This window comes from Neovison vison, chromosome 1 (genome assembly GCF_020171115.1).
Source record: "Neovison vison isolate M4711 chromosome 1, ASM_NN_V1, whole genome shotgun sequence".
NCBI classification, from domain to species: domain Eukaryota; kingdom Metazoa; phylum Chordata; class Mammalia; order Carnivora; family Mustelidae; genus Neogale; species Neogale vison.
In genome coordinates, this window is record NC_058091.1 from 210823483 (window position 1) to 210848657 (window position 25175).

A 25175-nucleotide genomic window follows, 5' to 3' on the forward strand; every position below is an offset into this window, starting at 1 on the left:
GGCGCCTGGGTGGCTCAGTGGGTTAAAGCTTCTGCCTTCCCTGGGTGGCTCAGTGGGTTAAGCCACTGCCTTCGGCTCAGGTCATGATCTCAGGGTCCTGGGATCAAGCCCCGCATCGGGCTCTCTGCTGAGCAGAGAGCCTGCTTCCCTTCCTCTCTCTCTGCCTGACTCTCTGCTTAATTGTGATCTGTCAAATAAATAAATAAAAATCTTCAGAAAAAATAAATAAATAAATGCTTTCCTAAAGACATTTTCTTCTGGTGTATGAGATTTTTTTTTCTGCTACTTCATCTACTACAATCTGCAATTTAAGATTAAGAAATCTGCAATTTCTTAATTCTGAATTTTCTAAATAGTGAAGTGAAATTATTATATAGTAAATAATGAAATACAGTGACAAAGGAGTCAACTTTATCTCCTACTCTAGAATTAAGGAACGAGAAAGATGAAAAAGAATAGAAAAAAAGAAAAAAGGCTTCCTATGAGTACAACACAGAAAAGGTCTCAAGTGAGAAATGAGGTTGGGACCTTGCTATCATTAATATCAATCTTTAAAATATTATATAATTTCTTGTCCAGGAAAATTTAGCCAGGTAGATTCCATTAGTATCTTCTGTAAGGGAATGTCCACGGAAATGTCAAGAAGCCTAAATAAACTAATGTAAAGTGTTATTATTTTTTTTTAATTTTAAAGACTAAAAATAATAGAAGAAAATGATAGGGAATTAATACATAGTCTTTACAAAAGAAATAAATGATTTGGCTACATCCACGCCACTTAAATATACATTTATCACCACGTACATGTATGATTTCCCAGCTACTGTAACAATCCCTCCATATTTATAAAACTTAAATCGTTTTTCCTAAGAAAAACACATAGGAAATAGCCATTTCTTTTTATTCCAAAAGTCACTTGTTTAATCATTCTTTGATCATTTATTAAGTATCTACTATGTGCAAGCCACTAAGACAGGTTCTGGGGACACAAAAGATCATTATGATACAGTTTCTGCCACCAGCCATCTGTTCCAGTCTTCTTCAAAGGAAATTCTTTATCTATTCCATCCTTGATATTACTTTCTCTCTTTGGTTCTTTTTCACTTTACACAACCTTTCTCCCCACACCCCACATCTGTCCTGTCTCGGGTTGCCATGTCCACCCTGGCTGACCAAACTCGTTTCTGTTCCCTAAGAAAACCACACTGTTCCACACCTCCATCTCCCTGGCTGTCATTCTCAAGTCTCAATTGTGGCCCATTGTTCTGGGAAGCCTCGCCTAACTCCTGCAAAGCTTGATGTTTTCATGCTACCAGTCATTCTATCAGACCTTAACAATCAGTGCTTTCATTATAGTTATTTGTTTCCATGACTACCACCCTTCTTTAAGAATTGGAAAGGTAAGGATCTGATTCATTTTCAGATCTTCACTATCTAATAATGAACTTAGCATACAGCAAGCACCCAATAGATGGTCTTAAGAATGAAGGAATGTATAATAATGTATAACTCAGAGGATGTATCAATAAATTGAGAATCTACTGGAAATATCTACAATACAGATATTGATAAAATAATACATCTAAGAAAATAATAATCAATTAGAATTAACTGCTAGCTAAATTAATAACAAGAACTTGAAGGCAGAATAAATATCTTAATTTAAAAGGTAAGCTACTGGAATGCCTGGGTGGCTCAGCCTGTCGGACTCTAAATTTTGGCTCAGGTCATGATCTCGAGGTCCTGGGACTGGGCCCCGTGCTGGGCTCCACACTCAGTGGGGGAGTCTGCTTCTTTCCCTCTCCCTCTGCCCCTCACACCCACTTACACCTGTACCTGCATGCTTTAATAAATAAATAAAGCTCTAAAAAAATTAAAAGGGCATGCTATCATGAAAAATGGAGAGCAATCCATCTTCAGGGAGTTTAAGTGACTTTTCTAGGCCTTAAATTCATCATCTGTATTTCCCTAAAACTCTGGTTTGAATCTTTATTTCATTCAAGCAATGGTCCCACTTATATTAGATTTAGCTCAAACACACATAATCTAAATAACAAGAAACATATAAATGTGCATATACTGCCCTTATAACATGTTCTAGCACATTTCCCTAACTTAAGTCATATCCCCTCTACCTTCAAAAATATTATATCTATAAGCATCATCACTACAACCAAGAGCTTCTGTTAAATCAACCCACATTTTTAATTCAAATATCAAGTTAGGAATCTGTCACCATAAAAATTTATAAAATCACTGGTTTGATTCACTAATTACATGTTTTTAATATACCTCTTTCCATTATTTAGTTCTCCTTATTATCTTTAAATAAAGTTTTGAAATTTTCTTCATTAAGGTCTTCTTGTTTTACTTTTGGTGAGTACAGTCCTAAATAATACTGTTTTTGTTGCTATTCCAAGTGGTATCTTCTTTTAAAAATTTTATTATTTGTTGCTGCCATATTATAATACTATCCATTTGCATATATGGATTATATTTAACACTCTTTTTTTTTTAAGATTTTATTTATTTATTTGACAGACAGAGATCACAAGTAGGCAGAGAAGCAGGCATAGAGAGAGGCGGAAGCAGGCTCCTTGCTGAGCAGAGAGCCCGATGTGGGGCTCGATCCCAGGACCCTGGGATCATGACCTGAGACGAAGGCAGAGGCTTTAACCCACTGAGCCACCCAGGTGCCCCCTATATTTAACACTCTTGATGAATCCTTATTATTCTAATAATTTGTCACTTCTGCATTTTCTATGTAGGCAATATGTAGTCTGAGAGTCAAGTCAGCTTTAAAATTTTCAATCCACAGTCTTTAAATGTTAATTATCTTTCATTTGTCCTATTTAAAAATATACTTCTGGGCAATATCTGATCAATTTTAGGTAGTAAGAATGTGCATATAAGACAATCTAAGATAACATTTAATTAATATATCATATTAGGAGTTTAATTCCCTTCTTGGAAAATTATAAAACTAGATAAGGTTTGTAACGAGGATCAGAAGTCATACATACAGACAAAGATTATGCAAAGAGAGATAAAATTGAAAAAAAGCATTTCATAAAACACTTAACCTTTACCACATGTGAAGCATTCTGATAAATTCTAATTTATTATTTTCATTGTTAGTTGCAACCTATCAAACTGACTTCATGACCTTTAGTTTGAAAAATGCTAGATCAATTGGATTACCAGCTTTTAAAATGAATGCTGCCACAACTTCAGTTCCTGCATTTCTGTTTATCCTTAACATCACATTAGCAATAAGGAACACTTTAGGTGTTAAAGGTTTAATGAGGAAAAAAAAGAAAAAAGAGGCAGTCTTACAATGAAAGTGGTGGGCAACTCACTTAAGCTACACCGTGGTTCAAAGAGAAAAACAGTGGGAAACAAACTGAGTCTTTACACAGCACATCACCGTATAGAAATATTGAACTGCCAAGAACCTGCTTCTCAGTGGGGGACACGTCTCAGATTGGGAGAAGCAGTTTATTTTCAGACAAAAACATCATCCTTTGTACCACAGTATTGTTCATTTATAGTTTATGATCTTAATACATTTGTTTGATTTTAATATCAAATTTTATTTCGACTTCTTTACTACAGAAAAGGTATAAAGCTAAAGCATGAAAATGTTAAGTTTATATAAAGTCACATTGTAATAAAAATACTTTAAATCAAATTGGGTGGGGAGGTTAGCAATAACATTTTCCCTTAAAACTGGTATTTTGGGGGGTGGAGGGGCTGGGTGGCTCAGTTGTGATCTCAAGGTCATGAGAGTGAGCCTAGCCCGGGCTCTGTGATGGGAGTGAAGCCTGTTGGGGATTCTCTCTTTCCTCCGCCCCTCCCCTGACTGACTGACTAACTAATTAACAAAATAGATAAATAGATAAACAGATAAATAAATAAATGGAAATAGATAAATAAATAATATGAATTAAAAAGAGGAAAAAAGAATCTTAAAAAATAGTAATCAAATAAAACGGGTATTTTGGGGACATCTGGCCAACTCAGTTGGTATAGTGTGGGACTCTTGATACTGAGGTCCTACTTCAAGCCCCATGCTCGGTATAAAGATCATTAAAAAAAAAAACAACTTTAGGGGTGTCTGGGTGGCTCAGTGGGTTAAGCCTCTGTCTTCGGCTCAGGTCATGATCCCAGGGTCCTGGGATCAAGTCCCACATCAGGCTCTCTGCTCAGTGGGGAGCCTGCTTCCCTCTCTCTCTCTCTCTGCCTGCCTCTCTGCCTACTTGTGGTCTTTGTCTGTCAAATAAATAAAATCTTAAAAAAAAAAAAAAAAAACCTTAAAAAAATAAGTAAATAAAATAGGGGTGCCTGGGTGGCTCAGTTGGTTAAATGAATGCCTTCCTCTCAGGTCATGATCCTGAAGTCCCAGGACCCAGTCCACATTGGGCTCCCTGCTCACTGGGGAGAAATAAAAAATAAAATAAAATCAGTATTTTTACTTTTATTTAAAAAAAGTACTACCTCTGTAATTTAACAAATTTAAAAGAAGAAAGTTGTAACACAAAATAATAAATGAAAGGAGTCAGAAGGCCAAAGTGGAGAAATATCAAAATAAAGCACAAATTCCTTCTGCCCACACCGAGCATCCTCCATAAAACAGCCGCAGTCTCCCTCCCCTCATTCTTAAACACGCTGCTATACAGCAAACACTCACTAAGCAGTTCTTAAGGGCTAGATTTTGTCCCAGGACACACTTTGGCCATATACACCAAACACTCCAGTCAACTCCATGTTCACAATCCCTTACTCCATCCTGTGTTCACACTCCCTTCAATGCCCTCACCCTACCCAGCCTCCCTTCCCACTACATACAGGGACTGTGTGGTTTGTACCTGTGTGCCAGCCAGTGTTTGATACATGCCGCATTTACTTGGATCTGAGTACCTCCAAATAAGAGTCACATGGAAAGGATGCCATAAAAGCCCAAGAAACTGAGCTTATTAAACACTCAGAGAACAAACTGGAAAACTGCAATCACTAAATTCAGACCATCAGGTACTGGCCACTTAACATTTCTTTTGTGTGGAGCCCTTCCTCTTAACCAAGTTAATCAGTAATATCTGTCTACTTTTTTCCTCTCCTCCTTTAAAAAAGATTTGATACTTTTTAATTAATGCTAAATTCAACTAATAACAGAAAAAAGTTGGACCTTAGCCATAAAACAGATACTGCGCTTACATAACAATTCCTCTGATACTTATGTATGTGTACATTCTCAGCAATAATTTCATTTTGATACTGAAACTACAAAACACTTAATTTGAAAATCAGGGGTGCCCGGGTGGCTCAGTCATTAAGCATCTGCCTTCGGCTCAGGTCACGATCCTGGGGTCCCAATATCATGCCCCACATCAGACTCCTTGCTCGGCCAGGAGCCTGCTACTCCCTCTCTCACTCCTCCTGCTTGAATTCCCTCTCTCACTGTGTCTGTCAAATAAATAATTAAAAATTAAAACAAAAAACTTGAAAACTGAAGTACAAGAACACCAAGGTGGGAATCAATCTCTGACAAAAATTAATTCAATAAAAGAGAAACACAAAATTAAAACACTGCAAATGTATATAAATGACATTCAGATATCAATCTCTATTATAAACAATCACATCAGATAATGATTTTGGTTAAACCTTTGAAGATTTAAGGCCTTCTGTGGACACAAAGACATAATACTGTATTTCTTTTTCTCTCTCTTTTTTTTAAAGATTTTATTTATTTATTTGTCAGACAGAAAGAGAAAGAGCAAGTGAGCACAAGCAGGGTTGAGCAGCAGGCAGAGGGAGAAGCAGGCTCCCCGCTGAGCAGGGAGCCAGATATAGGACTCGATCCCAGGACCCTGGGATCATGACCTGAGCCAAAGGCAGATGCTTAACTGACTGAGCCACCCATGTGTCCTTGTATTTCTCTTTCTAACACTGGAAGTATCCACAGTAAGGGTCATTCTTAACTCCCAACACCAAGATTTGAATGTTTTCTTCAATCTGCAATGTAAACATCTTTCAGTAAATGCTAATATGTTCAAGCCTTTATTTCATAAGTTAAATTTCTTCAATCATTGTAGTGCTGAAGAACGTTCTTCTATAAGAAGAATAAATGATAAGTGATATCAACTGGTTAGGATTAATTTATAACCAACTATCTTTCTGAATATCATGCAACTTCAGAAAATTTTAGGAGTCAATAAAATTAACACATACTGTTGGCCATATAATTTGCAACAAATAAATTATAACTACATAGGCCTACTTTGTTTGCCCTGGCTCTCTACCTCGCTCTTTCTCCCCTTCCTTTCTGTTTCTTTCTATTTTTCCTCCTCCTACTCCTAAACTGTGATATCCACTAAACTCCCTAGTCTTATTCTTTTTCCCATTATGGGAATCACTTATTATTTTGAAGTTCAATTCTCTGTCTTAGGTAGTAGACTCGCCTCTTCTCTTCTGCCCTTCTTTTGCCCAGAAACCTTAGTTTCCATTAGGATTCCAGACGCCTTTCCTGGGTTTTAAGGTCCTTCACCCTTTCTTCCTCCATTCTCAACATTAAAGTTCACCTCCAATTAGAAAACCTCCCCTCTATCTTTACACCTCCTCTAATATTTCCAGCCTAAGTGCCTCAGGACTCATACTGTTTTTACACACACACACACACACACACACACGCAGCACACCTTCCCTCTTCCACTACCAATTCAAAGCCACCCATCCTGGGAATGTTGTCTACACAGCCCACCTCTTTCACAAAGTCTTCCTTGGCTGTGCTAGGCCCAGGAAGCTCTCACTTCTTTGATCACAAAATAGAGCATCATCTGCTCTGTTCATCTGATCTGCCTCAAATACCAGTTTCTTTGACAATTAGTAAACACTGACTAATATTTGTTTATTATTTTCTATAGTTTTCCTCTCAACCAGTTTTATAAACATAATGTTCTCTAAGCTAAAGCGAGCTTAACTACAGCTAATAGAATGCTTAAAATCATCCATTTCCTTTTATTTCTTTCTGTATATTCCTAACACAAATGGACAAGGTAACAAAATATAATAAAAATGATTTTCTAAGATCCAAACTGAAACTTTATATACATATTTTAAATAAATAAAAATAATTCACCTAAGAAAAACTGTTTATCATTATTAAAAAGCAATTTTATCTTAGTACCATCTTTGAATACTATGTAGTTATCCATAATTACCATAAGATACAAAGTCAGTCAGTCTACCCCACTATATAAAAATAAATGTGAAGGTTCCAATAGTCTTTAAATGACAATCCACAGAATAGAAAATCCTTTGGAGACCTCTTGTGGCCAAAAAATACAAAAAACCTTAATACTTTAAAATGAATATTCCGTAATTCCAAGCCATTCTCCTGCCTTTTCTCACACAACTTTATTATTTCTTAAATATCAAACAGCAACTGACAAAAACTACTCTTTTTATCTTCAGATTTACAGCAGAAGAAAAGAGGGGATAAGTCTGAGACATGAAAGTCTACTTATCGTTGCTAAGAACAGACAAGAATCCATCAAAAATAAAACAACTTTTCTCCTTCAAATTTCCAGGCTACATGGTTTACTGGTAGTAAATACAGAACAAAATTTGGCAATGCTATGTTGTTCATACCTAATTAAAAGCACTTCTTGTTTTCTCTTTTTTTTTCTTTATATGCCTGTGATTTGTACCTCAGTTTGATGAAGGCTAAGTTTTATGAATGCTAAAATACACAAACTAGCATTCATAGGGGAACTTAGGGTAGGAGACCTCACACAATAAAAGTACAAGAAAGAAAAAGTCCACACTTAAATGCTAAAAATTAGATAAAATTTTAAATAAAATTAAATTGAATAAAATACAGATGATGACTCAAGTAGCTTCAGAATGGGGAAACAACTAAGTACAAAAATAAAGGAACACTACTGTAAGCATGGACAACTTGTTTGATCCAGACCATCTACTAAAAGCCCATAGAAATCGTGAATTAAAATACAATAAAAAATGTTTCAGGGCCCTTGGGTGGCTCAGTTAGTTAGGTGTCTCCCTTTAGCTCAGGTCATGATCCCAGGGGCCTGGGATCAAGCCCCCGTATTGAGCTCCCTGCTCAGCAGGGAGCCTTCTCCCTCTCCCTCTGCCTGCCACTACCCCTGCTTGTGCTCTTTCTGTCAAATAAATAAGTAAAAATTTTTAAAAATGTCTCTTAAACAGAGTCAAACAACAACAACAATAAAAAGGGGAAATCCCCAAGGGCCAAAACCAAAAATAATAAGAGAGACATCTATTCCAGACAGCTGTAGGTGGGAGGTAACACCATAAAGTGCCATGCATAGGGAGCAGATAAGAAGGAATTCCGGAACAGAACAGCCAGAGACGATATTCAAAAAGATAATGGCTGACAGGAACAATAATAAAGTAACGATCAGAGAGAATTCTTTCCCCCTACAGAGAACTCTACAGTTGAGCACCAAAAGTCACTAAGGGGAAGAGCCAATCTTCTAACCCAAACCTCATGTCACAAGAGCCACAATGTTTGACAGCTTGACTTTTAAATCTCTAGCACTCCATTCTGTCCATAGGCAAGGTTAGCTTTAGACACTCCCAGAAATGTAGATTAACTTTTGACTTTGCTTAGTCCAGTATGAAAATTTTAAAAAAAATTATACGTTCTCAATAAACACAGGAAAAACGACATACTCTCAATGCTAAGCAAAGAAATATAAATTAAAACAAGACAAAGGCAGCCATCAAATTAGGAAAAATCTACATATGACACCCAAACTATCTTTAGTGTGCCACATGGTTCTTGAATCTCATTTGATGAATAAACATTTAGGAATATCTACAGGCAAAGATGTTCGCCAGCAAAAAAAAAAAAAAAAGCCCTTCACTTTTGGCAATGTCTTTGTGGAATATTTTCCTATTTTTTTTAATTTATGCCTTTATTATTTTGTTTTTTTAAAAAGTAGAAATAAGAAAGATGGGAGTGCTGTTGTTTGGTTAAGATGGCAGAATAGTAGCGGACCCCTGAACTTGCCTTGTCCCTTGAACACAGCTAGATCAACATAAAATCATTCAGAACAACTCGGAAATTGATCTGAGGATCAAGAAAACAATGTGCACAACTGGAAGGAGAGAACATGGCAGATGCGAGGTTCTGAGACTAAGGGAGGTTCTGAGACCAGGGGAGAGAAAAGCTACAGTGCTGCTAAGTGGAGGGAACACTTTTCGCAGAGTGGAACTGGAGAGAGGGAGAGCAGGAGAGAAAGCCATACCCGGGTTCCACACAAGATGCCACAGTGTGGGGATCCCCAGGGTCACACTGGCAGAGAACGCTCCCCTTCTTAGAGTACATTTGGATGAGGGCATTTTGCCTCTCCAAGGATGAAAGACCCGCCGGGCACCAATGAGCAGCCATTCAATAGCAGGCCACAGAGACTCACGCAGAGGACACAGAACCTGGTCTCAGCTTTCCACCGTGCTTCACTGTAGACTCCAGGCAGCAACAAAGGCACGTAACTGCTTTTCTAGGATAGAAGGGTGACAGGCACAATGCCGCAAGGCTCTGCTCCCAGTGGTAGGGGGAGTGGGTCAGTGTTTGGCCAGGTCCTTTAAGATTTGGAGTTCTGATCCCAGCCATTGGTTGACCAGAGGTAAAACACAGGAGAATTGTGGGGTTGGGTGTATACACAGCAGGGCACAGACAGACTGGGAGGAGTGATCTGAGGAAAGCCTGGGATCCCCTGGCACAGGACAGGGGATCATTTGCTTTCCTGGGAGGACCTCATAAAGAGCAGCGGCTGTGGGTTCCCTAGTTCCCTTCCTGGGGACAAGAAGGAAGGATGATACCATCTTCCATCTCCCTAGCCCCCACAACCAGCACTGCAGAACCTGAGAGAGAAACACAGCGCTGCCAGTGGAAGCTGGAGTGGCTTACAACAAACCCTGCCCGGTTGCTCCAGGCAGGGACTTCTTCACTAGGCAGGTCTGGCCACAAACCAATGCAGCAGGCCTCTCCCTGAGAAGACCAACACAGGCCCCCTGCATGTAAGCACGTCTACTGATCACAGAATGCTCCAAACAATCAGCTTCAGTTCTAGTGGAAACAGGACCAGGCTTTTATTCTTTTTTTAATTTTTTTTTTCCTTTGGAATGAGGCTTATTGTTTTTGTGTGTTACTTGGTTTGTTTCCTTTTCTTATTTTTTGGATCATGCTTTTTTCTTTCTTTCTTTCCTTATTTCTTTCTTACTTTTTCTTTAGAATCAGGCTTATAGTTTTTTGTTCATCTGTTTGCTTTAATGTTCCATTTCCTTTTCTCTTTTCTTGGATCATGATTTTTTTTTCTTTTTTTTAAAATCAGACTTATCTTCACAAACAAATTAAAGCACATCTAGTTAAAGGTCCAAACACTCCCCACTGCAAGCAAAGAGACACTCTGTAGAGGACTGATCTGTGGGAAAGAGCTACCAAAACACAACAGCAGAGTGCACATGCATACACCAGAAACCCTTCCTGAAGTGCCAGGCCCTAGATTCTTTTTTTTTTTTTTTTTTTTTTTTAAAGATTTTATTTATTTATTTGAGAGAGACAGTGAGAGAGAGCATGAGCGAGGAGAAGGTCAGAGAGCGAAGCAGACTCCCCATGGAGCTGGGAGCCTGATGTGGGACTCGATCCCGGGACTCCAGGATCACGCCCTGAGCCGAAGGCAGTCGTCCAACCAACTGCGCCACCCAGGCGTCCCCAGGCCCTAGATTCTTAATGTAGTATTACTCTCAGAAGCAGGAAACACAACAAACTTCCACAAAACACAAAAGACAGAAGCCCAGACATAATGACAAGACAGAAAAATTCTCCCCAAAAGAAAGATCAAGAAGAAATCATAGTCAGGGATTTTCTTAAAAGAGATAAAAGCATATAGCTCAACAAGAATTTAGAATAACACCTAAAAATTAGTCAGACTGAAATAAAAATGCTAAAACTGAGATGCAAAACTGACTGGAGGTAATCACAACGAGGATAGAAAAAGAAGTGGATAGAACAGGTGATGCAGAAGATAAAATCATGGAAAATAATGAAGCCAAAAAGAGGGAAAGAAAACTATTAGATCGCAAATACAGACTTAGGGAACTCGGCAGTTTTCACAAAGCACAGTAATGTCCATATCATAGGAGTCCTAGAAGAAGGGGGTGGGGGCAGAAGGTTTATTTGAACAAATTATAGCTGAGAATGTCAGTAATCTAGGGAAGGAAACAGGCATTCACGTCCAAGAGGCACAGAGATTTCCCCTCAAAACCAACAAAAACAGGTCAATACCAAGACCTATCACAGTGAAACTTGCAAAATACAAAGATAAAGAGAGAATTCTGTAAGCAGCTAGGGACAAAAGGTCCGCAACCTACAAGACGGACACATAAGGTTAGCAGCAGAGCTGTCCACAGGAACTTGGCAGGCCGGAGAGAATTGTTGGATATATTCAACATGCTGAATGGAGAATGTATGGAGCCAAGAATACTTTATCCAGCAAGGCTGTCATTCAGAATAAATGGAGGAACAGAGTTTTCCAAAACAAGCAAAAAACAAAGGAGTTCATGAACACTAAACCAGCCCTGCAAGAAATATTTGACCCTTTGAGCAGGAAAAGGATTAAAACCAACAAAGAATAGAAAGAAACAGAGACAATCTAGAGGAACAGCAACTCTACAGGTAACACAATGGCACTAAATCCATATCTGTCAATAATTGCTCTGAGTATAAATAGAATAAATCCTCCAATCAAAAAAGATACAGGGTATCAGAATGGATTAAAAAAAAAAAAAGACATATCAATACACTTCTTACAAGAGACTCATTCTAGACCCAGAGAAAAATGTAAGTGTTGATTCAACTGACTGACTTTAGTTTCAGTTATACCTCAGTCAATTGAATATTTATGCAGTTACAAAAAAAAATGAAAAAAAAAAGATACAAAATATTGGACACAGAAGACTAATTTTAGAAGACTAATTTTTTAGGTCTTCAAGAGCAGCACCCTTTATCAGTCTACTGCCTCACTTTCAATTATTCAAGTTTTTTTTTTTTTTTTTTAAGATTTTATTTATTTATTTGACAGGGCAGGGGGCAGAGCAGCAGGGAGAGGTAGAGGGAGAAGCAGGCTCCCCACTGAGCAGAGAGCCCAGGACCCTGGGATCATGACCTGAGCCGAAGGCAGACACTTAACCATCTGAGCCACCCAGGCACTTCAATTATTCAAGTTTCAATTCACTGTCAGAAAAGGACAATCAAATAAGGGGATCTGATGCAGAATTTTTCATCTATCTAACCAGCAGAGATTCTTTAAATGCTCCAGTGTTAGCAAGGTTCAAGCAACTCTCCTATTTGGTAGGGGTAGAAGTATAAACTGATATTACTAATTCTAGCAAGCAACCAAGAGTTTTAGTACTTATATCTTTGACCCAGTAATTCCACTCATAGGAATTTAGCTTAAGGAAATAATCAAACATGCACAGAAGTATTTCTATGCATGGATATTTATCACAGCAATATTTGAAAAACTGAAAAATGAATGCAGCATAACAAAAGGGAAATGGATAAATTATCCATTTACATGACTGAATGATATGTAGTCATTGTTTTCAATGACTACTCACTGACATATTAGTAGATGATATGATGCCCTCTAGAATTTGCTTCAAATAAATCAAGGTGAGGGGGAGTAGGAATATGCAAGAAATGAAATTGGCTGAGTTGAGCAATGTTTAAGCTGATTGATGGATTCATGGAGGGTTCACTGCCATGTTCTGTATAATTTTGTATATGTTTGAAATTTACCATAATAAAATAAAATAAAATAAAATTTTCCACAAAAAAAGTATGAGGAATTTAAGGTAAAAAAAAAAACCAACACAAAACTGATTTTGCAACATGAATCCAAGTTTATAAAGGTGACATACATAGAAATAACACACCAAGACGTTTAAGAGTAATTATTTCTCTGTTATAGGATTTGACTTATTTTTAGCTCTTCCTTTTGTTTTTTTCTGGTAACTCCCAGTTTTTCCCAAATGACCATGGATTAGCAGAATCAAAAAAAATACATTATGAAAGCTACTTAAAAAGAAGTTCAATTCAAATGAAAACAGAACACTCCTAACTTGGAAAAAAAAAAAAAAATACATGGCACTTCACTTAAACAATTAGTTTGATTTTCTGACTGATCTGCTAACCTGACAGTCTTTAGGGGCTCTCCTGCCTCATCTAAAGTCCAAATTCCTCCATATAAAATCCTCTCCACTGGACCCCCAGTCCACCTTTCCAGTGTCTTTTCTCCCCTGACACTCCTCCAGGTCGCGGTATGAAATGCTCTCAAAAAGGTACCTTTATGTTTGTAACTTAACACACCAGGCTTTGTGAATCCAGTTAGGTATGTACACATGTGCCTCTCCTGCTGGATTATAAACTCTGCAAGATGCAGACCACAATCACACCCCCTTCTTCTCTATGCCAGTGCCTAGCGCACTGCCTCATAAGTGTGACCTTAAATCTAATTAGTAACATTCCTACAGAACCACAAATTAAAACTCGCAGCGCAGATAAAGCACTTTCAAATTTACTTAACCTTTATAAGAAATGAACTCTAAATTACCTCCAGAAACTGAAGATTCATTACCAAATACTATTACACCCCTTTAAAAGACCTACATTAAGGTGATATTAAGGGTAATTTTTTTTTCTTTTTTGACATTTCCAGGACTACTGTTAAAACATTTTTGTAAGTAAAAACTTTTAACAACCTTAATAAATTTAGTAAGCACCAATTCAGGAATTAAATCTGATTTCAGATCAGATTTCAAACTCAGTATTATTCTCCAGTGCGGTGCCGTCTTACCTGGCAGCTGTAGCTCTGTGCACGAGCGTCTCCGTCTGCTCTGACAAGTGTGAGGGAAGCAGCAGCTCCACCGGCTGCAGGCACAGTATCCGCGTCTCCAGCTCTGAACGGGAAGCAGAGTCCTGGAAACTGTCAAACACCACCTCACCTGTGGCAGGCTGCACTCCCTGAAAGCAAAACAATATGTCACAGACAAAATATGTTGCCCAATTATAACCCTGACACATTATAAACATGGAAACAGTAAAGAGGATAAACTCTTTAGCAGATAGTCCATTTCTAAAGCGTTTGAAAACCTGTGTACTTTCCAAGACTGTTACGTAGGAAGTCAGACTCACCAATATATAAGCTATGCTAGATGGGATTTTAGAGACACTCTGAGTTAAGTCTTAGATCCAACAAAACTGACAGAATGACTCTGACAAGTCCCCAGACCCTCAGTTTCCTCCTCTTGAGGTGGGAATAAACCAGCCTACTCCAAATAAGAATCATGAAAGCTTTACAAAGTATACAGTTCTGTACACCTAGCAGTTTTCACAACTAAAAGTAATAAGTTCCTAGTAATGTAGCCACCAGAGTAGTAGTAAATTTCTACTTCATTATATAAAATTAATCAATGAAAGTATAATTTTTGCAAAAAAACAGACGTGTGTGTGTGTGTATGTGTGTGTGTGTGTGTGTATATATATATATATATATATATATATATATAAAAAACAAACTCTGAATCCCAAGTAGCGAATCTATCCAGGGAAACAACCGTGAAAACTAAAAGCTATGCCCTATCATCCTAAGCCATAGCAAAGATAACATGGAAAAAAATCATGGTTTGGAAGAGGAAAAAAGTTAAGGAATCTATGCAAGGCTGCAGGGTGATAAAGTGGTGGAGCCCAGGGTCATGCAGCCTCACTCTTGTCCACTGCTGATGCTTAAGGAAGGCATGGCACTAGCTACAGCCAGCCTTAGCGACACTCATCCCTACACTCAAACACTGCCAACAAAGTCAACCGACACAGCCTCTTAGGAAAACCGCACAGTATTTTCTCGGTAAGTCGTGAACACCCATACACAAAACTCAGCTAGATACATATTCAGAGGCATGCACAAAAAGGTTTCTAACAGCATTCTCTGTACAACCAAAAACTACAAAGAACCTACATGTCCACTAATGGAAGAATGAATAAAGTATAAAACATACAATGAAATACAACAGAGCAATGACAATGAAAATACTACTACAGTAATACAGGTAAACAAATCTCATATACAAATAGTAGTTTGTAAAGAAAAGGAGAAAGATCAAAAAGATACACACAATATATTTACATTTATATATAGTTTAAGGTGGTAAAACTGGAACTTAAAGCAAAGAAATTATTATCATTAAAGTCTGCATTAAAATTCCCTCTGCTGGGGGCGCCTGGGTGGCTCAGTGGGTTAAGCCTCTGCCTTTAGCTCAGGTCATGATCTCAGGGTCTGGGATTGAGACCCGCATCGGGCTCTCTGCTCAGCAGGGAGCCTGCTTCCCCCTCTCTCTCTGCCTGCCTCTCTGCCCACTTGTGATCTCTCTCTGTCAAATCAATAAATAAAAATCTTTTAAAAAAAATTAAAAAATAAAAAATAAAATTCCCTCTGCTGAAGGGATGGGGCCCTTCGCTACATAGTATTCTATTTTCTGACCTAGGTGGTTGTCTCACATTACTATAACTACTACAACTATGCACTCTGTTTTATGAATTTTTTCTTTTGAATATGTCATAAGTTTTTGAAGTCCCTCATTTTGGCTCAAGGAACTTCCTTAATTCTAGGCCAGAGGGCTTCTCTAGTGCCCAGATAGCTGGACTATAAATATATTAGTATACATAAGTAAATTTATCTCCCAATCTACAAATCATTTACAAAAGCTAGCTACAGAAGTTCAAGTAACAAATTTATCAGCCTAATTACCCTTTGCCTTTTTTAAATCAGAGAAATGGTCTATATTAGAATGCTCGCAACATTTATTATGATGTGATACGTGACACTAAGAAATCCAAAGTCAGTCTGTATAAAGCTGTGTGCTGCCCAAAGTGAAGGTCAAGGGCCCTATTGCAGTAGTACTATCAACATTTAAACCTTTGATTTTACACTGCCACTATCCAGCAGATGACTCCTCGGTAGTAAAAGAGGAACACATGACACTCATCACAATAGGGACCCAGCAAAGAACAGTCCTGAGGGGAAAAAAAAAGAAAGAAGAGATCCATTGCAGCCACACTGATTTTGAGGAGTGAAGACAAATCCTGAGTGCCATGCCCAGCATAAAGTTCGATGCAAGAAGCTGAAGCTCAGGAGAGAGGCACAGCCTCAACTCAGAGCCTAGATGTCATCAGCCCAAAAGCGGTCACTGAGTTCAAGGACAAGACAACACAGGAGAGGCATTTCTCTCTCACATCCCAATTCATACACAATCGTTAACACCGGCAGCAAGTACCAAGGAGGAATTGTATACTATCTGCTCTGTTCTTTAGACTGAGTTGAGGATAAATATAAAATAGCACGTTATACATGTTAAAGCTTAAAAATAAATAAACTTACTGTTTGTAAATAGATCCAATTTGCCTGTGGCTAGATAAAAAGTACTTCTCAAGGGTAAGAAAAAATATTAATAATTTAGAGCCACCCAACAGTAATGCTAACTCCCTGAAACAAAGGTTTATTGGCTAAGCAAACGTCAAGTTAGCAAAGAGTTATCCAACCAGAATAAGGTATTAAAAAGTACTTTGGAAAAAAAAAAAAAAAAAGTACTTTGGAGACATCTGGGTTGTAAGAATTTTTGTTGATATTGCAGCTTACTGTAAAAGTTAGAAAAAACAAAGAGAATGAGTTACTACTTAGGCAAGGAGTCCTACTTTGTCTTCACCTACAACAGAACATGGGAGTAATAGTTCTGAAGGGCACTAAAAAGTTTAAGGTTCTGAGCAGAGTTCAGGTAGGTCTGTAAATGGGCAAATTTATTCACAAATTGCTAGAGGGAAAACATCAATAAAACTATGATTCACAAATTATATTTCTCTAGAAGAATGACAATAAGTATTCTTAATGTTAATTAAACATAAGAGTTTTGTATTCACCAAGAATCATTTCCCCGTAACTACTGCCTTTCCTCCAAATCGACATTCAATGATCCCATCATTATTTCAATTTTAAAACCCTAGAGTAAATTTATAAAACTCTTTACTACCATGCCATGTGTCAGCTTAGTGTTTTCTTCTGCTCTATCTTATCCATACCCATGCCCATCACTGTGTCCATCCTGAACCCAAACTCCTAGAGCACACGGACAGAAACTACCTGGATGTCTCCAGAGCACAGAGTGCCAAGTAGCCACATGAGAAAATCTTAACTAGTGATTTAACATATAAAATTATAAGGAAAATGTCTTCCCAGTACACTTACTTGAGGGCACATTTCATCAGACAGTCTCACTTACTCATGTAAGCCATACATGAGTACTCACAGAGACATATACCAAGAACATCTATCATTTGTCCTTACCTACAAAGCACTTACCACAATTCCAATAAAAATGTTCCCCTTTTTTCTGTCCTTAACATTTTCCTTATTTTCACAGATACACAGAAGAAAGCTGGTAGAAGTATCAGTGGTTATCTCATCGACATTTACAGCATCATCCAGCTTGACTAAAGGGTTCACATGTAATAATCATTAAAGAAAATTATATGCCACATTCCCATTATCTGCTTTCTCCTTTAAAATAATGGTTCACTTTCCCAGACATTTTAGCTCTGTGCACAATCTTCCATAAAGCCTTCATTCTTCTGATTTACTCTGATCATAGTTACAGGCCTTATCTTCTCTAAGATATGAGGCTTGTAAGGACAGACAACTACTGTCTTCTCACCTCCCAAAAGGCCTATGAGAGCACCCTCATGGAAGGTGAAATAGTAATCTGCTTTTTTACTTGGATAATGCTAAGACTTAATCCTTAACAATCCCATAATGCTTAATTCCACAAGTCAAAGCATGAATACACTAAAATAGTGTAAATTACTTTCCTCCTTTAAAGTGCCTAAAGCTCTCAGAAAAAGCAAGAGAACTTTTAAAAGACAAGAAAAAAGAAAACCAAAGAAGAAAAGAGAAACATAATGTGTGTATGTGTATATGCATGTATGTATGTGCAATGAGTCCATTAATTAACTTCTCAGGGATAAATGCTGATTTGGGTCATTTTCAGAAGTCAATCTGAAAACAACCAACTGTGACATCAGCAGGTACGAGCTGTAGCAACAGCAAAAGAGAAGCAGGGAGGTGTACCGTCTTAGGAGCAGACTTCAATAAGACTCAAGTTGAGCAAAAGAAGCGATAAAATTACCAAGTTCTTACAGCCTGATCAGCTTAGAACCACACAGAACTGTTAACGGTTTGGTGTCTACTCAGTAATAGCTCTTTCTATCCACGATATTAATGGAACAAAATAGTCTTTGTAATTTTGGTAGAAGCTAAGCAATTTTCTTAATAGGCAGGTTTGTAAAAAAACATAAATACTGCTTTCACACAGTAACTTCTAAGACTTTATCTCTATATTTTTATTGAGACCTGATTCCATCACATAGGAAACACATTTTAAAATGCATCTTTGTCCCATTTCATATACAGTTATTTGGTTTATTTTTATTTTTTATTTTTTTAGAGGTGATGAGGGGCAGAAGCAAATGGAGAGAAAGAATCTGAAGCAGGCTCCACAGCCAGCAGTCGGCCTGATACAGGGCTCGATATCACAACCCTGAGATCATGAGCCTAAATCAAGAGTGAAACACTTAAATGACTAAGCCACACAGGTGCCTCTGGTTTCTAAAAAATAGACAGAATTTTACATTTTGCCATTAGAATCATTTTGCTTCACGTAATTCATCTGAATTTATGAATGACCATAAAATTGGGGGGGGGCAATCACTGTGCACACTGAGGATTCTTACAAAGTGAGAAAGCTTCACCTACAATCTATTTTCAAAAATAACAAAATTTGGGGGGCACCTGGGTGGCACAATCAGTTAAGCATCCAACTCTTGGTTGGTCATGATCCAGCTCAGGTGATGATCTCAGGGTCATATGAGACCGAGCCCCACATTGGGCTCCCTGCTTAGCACGTAGTCTGCTTAAGATTCCCTCTCTCCTCTGCCACTCCCCCCAGCACTCTTTCTAAAAAAAAGTAAAAAATAAATAAAATAAAACTTTTATGAAGCTAATAATTAGTGAGGATGGCCCATCTATTATCCTTTATAGGGAGTCAACTCTGTGCTAACTCTGTAGTATTCTTTTCACATTCTGAAGTTAATAAGCTGTCTTTTTAGGTCTTACCTCAGGAAGATTCAGAGGAGCCTATAGGCCCTAAGCACCTAACCAGGGAAGGGAAGTCTAGGGAAGGTGCAGCTCAAATCAGCTGCCAACCTGCTATCACCAGGCTCTCTTCTTTTGTTCTTAAAGTATAACTCTCTTTTCACAACTGCATTTGAAAATGCTTGTTTCCAACCCCTACCAACCTTTCCCTGTTCACTAACACACTAATCAAATGGCAAGGTAACTAGAATGCCTCATCTCATCAGAAAGGTACTCATTTCAAGAACAGTTCAATAAAAATGTTATTTAAAACAAAGACTTTGGGGATGGCAGGCGGAGGGATGGGGTGGCTGGATGATGGACACTGGGGAGGGTATGTGCTGGTGAGTGCTGTGAAATGTGTAAGCCTGATGATTCACAGACCGGTACCCATGAGGCAAATAATGCATTATATGTTAATAAATAAAATAAAATAAATAAAACAAAGACTCTAACAGTTACGAGAAAAACTACTCAAAAAGGATATCTTCTCCAATGAGTGTAGATTTCGTATAAAGAGCAGTCAGTTTCCGGGAAAACAGTGAACTTCTGTTGTCCCCGACCGCCTTTAATGCTGCAGTTTCCGTCTGCTTCACAACTCCCACCTTCAATAAAAATAAACACTGAATATCAAACCTGATGGAAATTGTTTTAAAGAAACACATTTGTAGACTTCAAAAGATTAATTCTGAAACATGTAAAATAAACACATTTGTCCACAATGTCCAGATATAGGGCTTTAGTAATAAGCACCACAAAGAGTTTGCAAGTGTGGATAAGTCACTAAGAAACAGTCTCTATCACAGAGGTTTTTTAAATTTACCTTAAAATTCTAGTACACTAGAAACTGATGAAGATATACCGCCATTAACTGTGACACAATTTCATTTCCCAAATCCCAAATTCCAATTAAAACCTACCACCTTACAGAACATGATTTCACTCTCTGGAAGGGATTCCAATCCCGTTTGTGCAAACCAAAGCCAAAGCCAAAGCTGACCTTATATCCCTTTGCCACGAGGCGGCGTACGTGAACAAACAGTCTGTGAGTAGGTATGCTTGCTGTCATAAAGTTGTGATCTAAATGACAATAAATATTGAGCTCCCGGGCTGCAATCTAAAAAATTTAAAAAGAGAGTTATCAGTAAATTTCTCTTTCAAGAGTCCCTGTGTGGTGTTTGCTCATTTTGCTAAAAATCCATCAAGGTATACACCTACGATCTGCACACTTCTCTATCTATGTGGTATACCAATAAAAAGTTTAGAAGACATTTCCCATATAGAAGCCTATGGTTTAATAGATTTTTAGCAGTTCCCAAAGCCTAACCTCAGGGCCAACATCTCCACCTATAAATGACAGGGAAAAACAGGACAGGTCTTCTATGCCCCTAGATCTAGCAAAACCTTAAAGTGCTGAGCTCTCCCTGCACAAGGACTAGTCAATTTACAGAGTGTGAAACTCTAAGAGAAAGAATTTGCAACAAAGCATCCAAACACTGAAAATGAGGACCTTACATAAATTCTGAAGCTACTTGGACAGACGGCATCTTTGAGGAAGTGAGAAGAGAACCACCTGGTCTGGTTAGCTAATGTAGGATGCATAATAAAGGATAGGAATGCAGAACCAAGCACCACCACCTGACTCCCCACCACCTTCTAGAAAGCTCAGAGGCTCAGATATTGACCACTGGAGTCATGGAACCCTCATTCCAACATGGAACCCTGCCCCACCCAACTCTGAACTGTATTAGTTCCTCACTGCAGGGCCAGAAGACATTAGCCTTTACTGTGGTAAGGCTGAACTTACCACTTGACCTGGAAAGAAGGGCAGAGAATGACATTTTCTTTCACCCCTTTACCTATACGATGCCAACTATGTATCTGTCCCTGTCCTCAGGGAACACGCTGTCCCTGTTCTCAGACTCTGCTTCAAAGTCTAACTTCATAACAGCAAACAGCCACCTCAACTAAAGACCAAGGCTTTCAGGCCCACAACAGGATTTTAAAAACTGGAAGAAAAGTTGGCTAAGTCTTCACTTCCTGTCCATGAGGTAGACGTTGGCTGTGACACCTCATTGCTTCTGATAATGTCTGACATCTGATACAGATCTGAAGTTGTGGAATCATCACAACCATGCATGACTCCAACAGACCATCAACAGCAATGCTTTCCTTAAACTTGCCCACAAAATGCTCAAATTCACTTCTAACCTTAACTTTGGCCTACTTCAAATCCTCAAAATTAAATACAGAATCAACTTGGACTAACGAAGCAAGATGACTGACCTAAAAAGAAACTATAAGACTTCAAACATCTTCTGCAGGTGTCGGGCACTTAATGTGCTCTTCCCCTGAGACATAACCATGTTCCAGGCTATCAAAATTTTTAAGAGTAAATGGTCCAGGGGCACCTGGGTGGCCCAGTGGGTTAAAGCCTCTGCCTTTGGCTCAAGTCAAGATCCCAGGGTTCTGGGATGAGCCCCGCATCGGGCTCTCTGCTTAGCTGGGAGCCTGCTTCTTCCTCTCTCTCTGCCTGCCTCTCTGCCTACTTGTGATCTCTGTCAAATAAATAAACAAAAATCTTTAAAAAAAAAAGAGAGTAAATGGGCCATCTCAAAATGTTTTCTTGCTTGAGTCTGCATCAGGAAACATTAAATACAGGACTATGGTTCATTCACTATCTGATTCATCCAATCATCTCACAGTGGATGGAAGTTATTGGACAAGAACATGGAGAAAAGGCACAAAATTTCAAGAAGGGACCCTTTGGTCCTCCCTCATGGGCCTAGAACCCCGCCAAGTTCACCTGTGTTTATTTTCAGTTTTGACTTTGACAGCATTTTAAAAGGCAACTGATCACTGGCTCTCTTACAAAGTCAGAAAATGAAACAAAAATATCAGAAAATATTTAAGGCTGGACAAGAAAAACATGAAAGAGCATCTGAAAAAATAACTTACCTCTGCATCTTCCCCAAAGAATCTATATTTATATCCACACTCCACACACAAAATTGCATCTTTCTGCTGTTGTTTCAGTTCTATGTATTGTAATTCTAAAGGTGTGTAAATGCTTTTTGTCCGTTTGTTAGATGGCTTAGGATCAGAAGTTTTCTGTGAATTGTCATTAACCGTGTGTGATGATCCAAAAGGACTGAGATCAGAAAGTGTCGTATCCTGGCAATGGAAAGATTTTTACAGTTTAGAAAGTATTAACCATAATAATAGTTTTCAGAAAGACAGAGAATGCAAATTTGGTGCAAACCTAACAATTGGTCAATTTAAGTTAAAGATTACAGAAGTGTGTAGTATATTCAGATAAACTTTTTCACAGGTTTGAAATTTTTTTTCAGAGTAAGAGACTTTAAAAAGAAAAAAAAAAGAACCAAACTAAACTACTGCATATTTAAGCAAATTTTAAAAACCTAAACATTTTAAAGTTGTTTTTTTTTTTAAGATGAAAGTCTTTTTTTTTTTTTTTTTTTAAGATTTTATTTATTTGACAGACAGAGATCACAAGTAGACAGAGAAGCAGGCAGAGACATTTTCTTTCACGTGTGAAAACCATTAACTAACTCCAGTTTAGAGCTTAGGGCAAATTCCTTGCTTCTTATAAATAAATACAAAAGGTAAAATGAGACAAATTTATAAGCTAAATCTGACTTCTAGCTGTCACTGTATCACTGCTATCACCTAAAAATTTATCAGCTACGCCTGGAATTAAAAACATGGCCTAAAAGGGGCACCTGGGTGGCTTAGTCAGTTAAGCACCTGCCGTCAGCTCAGGTCATGATCCCAGGGTCCTGGGACGGAGCCTGAGTGGCGCTCCTTGATCCACAGGGAGTCTGCTTCTCCCTCTCTCTTTGCCTTACCCCCACCCATTTGTGCTCTCTGGCTGCTCTGTCAAACAAAATATAAAATCTTTAAAAAAAAAAAAAAATATATATATATATATATGGCATAAAAGACTAGCATCTGGCTGGCTCAGTCAGAAAACTATGCAACTCTTGGTCTCATGATCATGGGTTTGAACACCACGTTGAGTATAGAGATTACTAAAAAAATAAATAAATATTCTTTAAAAGACTAATTATCGGGGCACCTGGGTCGCTCTGTTGGTTAAGTGTCTGACTCTTGTTTTTGGCTCAGGTCATGATCTCAGGGTCCTGGGATGGAGCCCTGCCCAGAGCAGGAAGTCTGCTTCAGATTCACTCTTTGCCTCTCCCTCTGCCCCCTACTCACTGACTCAAACAAATAAATCTTAAAAAAAAAAAAAAAAAAAAAAAAAATATATATATATATATATATATATATTTATATGACTGGTGATCCGCAGGGGAAGGGAAGAGAAAAAAAGAAATGCCCTATATGGCCCAGTGAGAGGACCTTGTTCCAAGAGAAAGTCCAGCAACATGTACTTTACAGCTGCATTTAAAAATGTGGCTTAGCTGAAATAGGAGGCAGAGATGTAAATTGTCTGAATAGTGCAGCCCAGCAAATCTCCAAATCTCAGCAAAGAGGTGGGGGAAGTGCGGGGAGGTGTAGCAACAGAAGAGTAGGTCAATGTATCGGATGAGAGAATGCATTTACTTTTAACTTTGATGGATTCTCTCATTTGTTTCCATGCCTTTTATGTAAAATCCAGGAATACTACATATTGTAACACCTAATCCATACTTGAAGAAAATACATTTCCTAGGAAAAAAAAAGTTTTTAACTTTATGCTTTATTCACATATGGAAGGAGAATAGGCATGGAGAAAAAACTTTTATACTAAGAAGTCAATCTGAATACTTGAGTATTAAGCCACTTTTTTTTTTTTTTTAACCATTTGGGTGGAAATACTTCCCAGAATGTTAAAATAAAAATTTCAAAACCTAACAAGACTTACAGGGTTGTGGACTCCCACACTAATGGTCCTAACCCCTAAACCCTGGCCATTTAACTTCACTTAGAAGCTTCTACCGCTCATCTATGTCCTTCCATGCCATCAAACAGCTATGTCCTACAATGACATCCATGTACTACACTTCTAGTTGTCCCTAATAACTGGTGACTGCTAATGTGCTATGAATCAGAAATACCAACGTGGTCATTTTATGTATAAGTAATGGTAAATAAGCTCTAATGAAGCCCTAGAGTAAATTCTCCAATTAATAAAATGAGCTTTAATAGACAAACATTTTGATATCTATATTTTTATGACCACTACACTCAGGTGAACTGCTTCTTAATATTGAAACAGATTAAAAATAAAACAAAAACATCTTTTTTCCTGATGACCAATGATAAGTCGGTGGATCTCAGCTTGGATGAAGAGGGAGTTCATGAACCCAGATGGAAGGAATGTAAACTTCTAAAAATTACATATAAAATTGTGTTGGTGTGAGTATTTTTCTGAGTAAAGGAGTTATTGCTTTCAGTCCATAGCTTTTTAAGAATCTATAGCTTTTCATTTAAATGACTTAAAGGGAAAAAAAAGGAACTATTTCTTTAATTCAATAGCTCTCAACCACCATGGCTACACATTAAAATGAGAGCTTTTAAGCAATATCCATACTCAGTTCTTAGCAAAGACCAGTATGATTCTGAAGAAAGGTTTTTGTTACCAGAATTTTTTTTTAAGTTCTCCAGGTGATTCTCATTTAAAGCTGGACTGCAAACCACTGCTCTGAATTGTGGATGTTAGTGACAGAGCAAAAGTTCAATTCTCTGATTTTGCAATGCTGCAAACATTGATATATCATTTAGCAGTGGAAGTGAAGAGTCATATATATTTGGTTTGCCTTTGAATTTACTTTATATCACCAAGTTTTCAGCTAAAAACCCCAAAACCCATGTATGTTGCCTAAGATTTTCCATCATGATAACTATAAGGAGGATTAGAAAACTTGT

The 25175-nt window shown here is 37.9% G+C and overlaps 1 protein-coding gene across 3 annotated transcripts in view; it reads right to left on the reverse strand.

The window, feature by feature from the left end:
• MSH3 (mutS homolog 3) overlaps nucleotides 1-25175 on the reverse strand; it is a 180944-nt gene that overhangs the window by 147648 nt on the left and 8121 nt on the right. For all 3 annotated transcript variants that reach the window (XM_044266234.1, XM_044266241.1, XM_044266250.1), the window contains exons 4-8: nucleotides 22242-22457; nucleotides 20284-20400; nucleotides 19771-19888; nucleotides 17457-17602; nucleotides 13905-14071 (exon numbers count right to left, since the gene is read on the reverse strand). In XM_044266234.1, the coding sequence (XP_044122169.1) occupies nucleotides 13905-14071; nucleotides 17457-17602; nucleotides 19771-19888; nucleotides 20284-20400; nucleotides 22242-22457 (764 nt within the window). The remainder of the gene's footprint in view (nucleotides 1-13904; nucleotides 14072-17456; nucleotides 17603-19770; nucleotides 19889-20283; nucleotides 20401-22241; nucleotides 22458-25175) is intronic.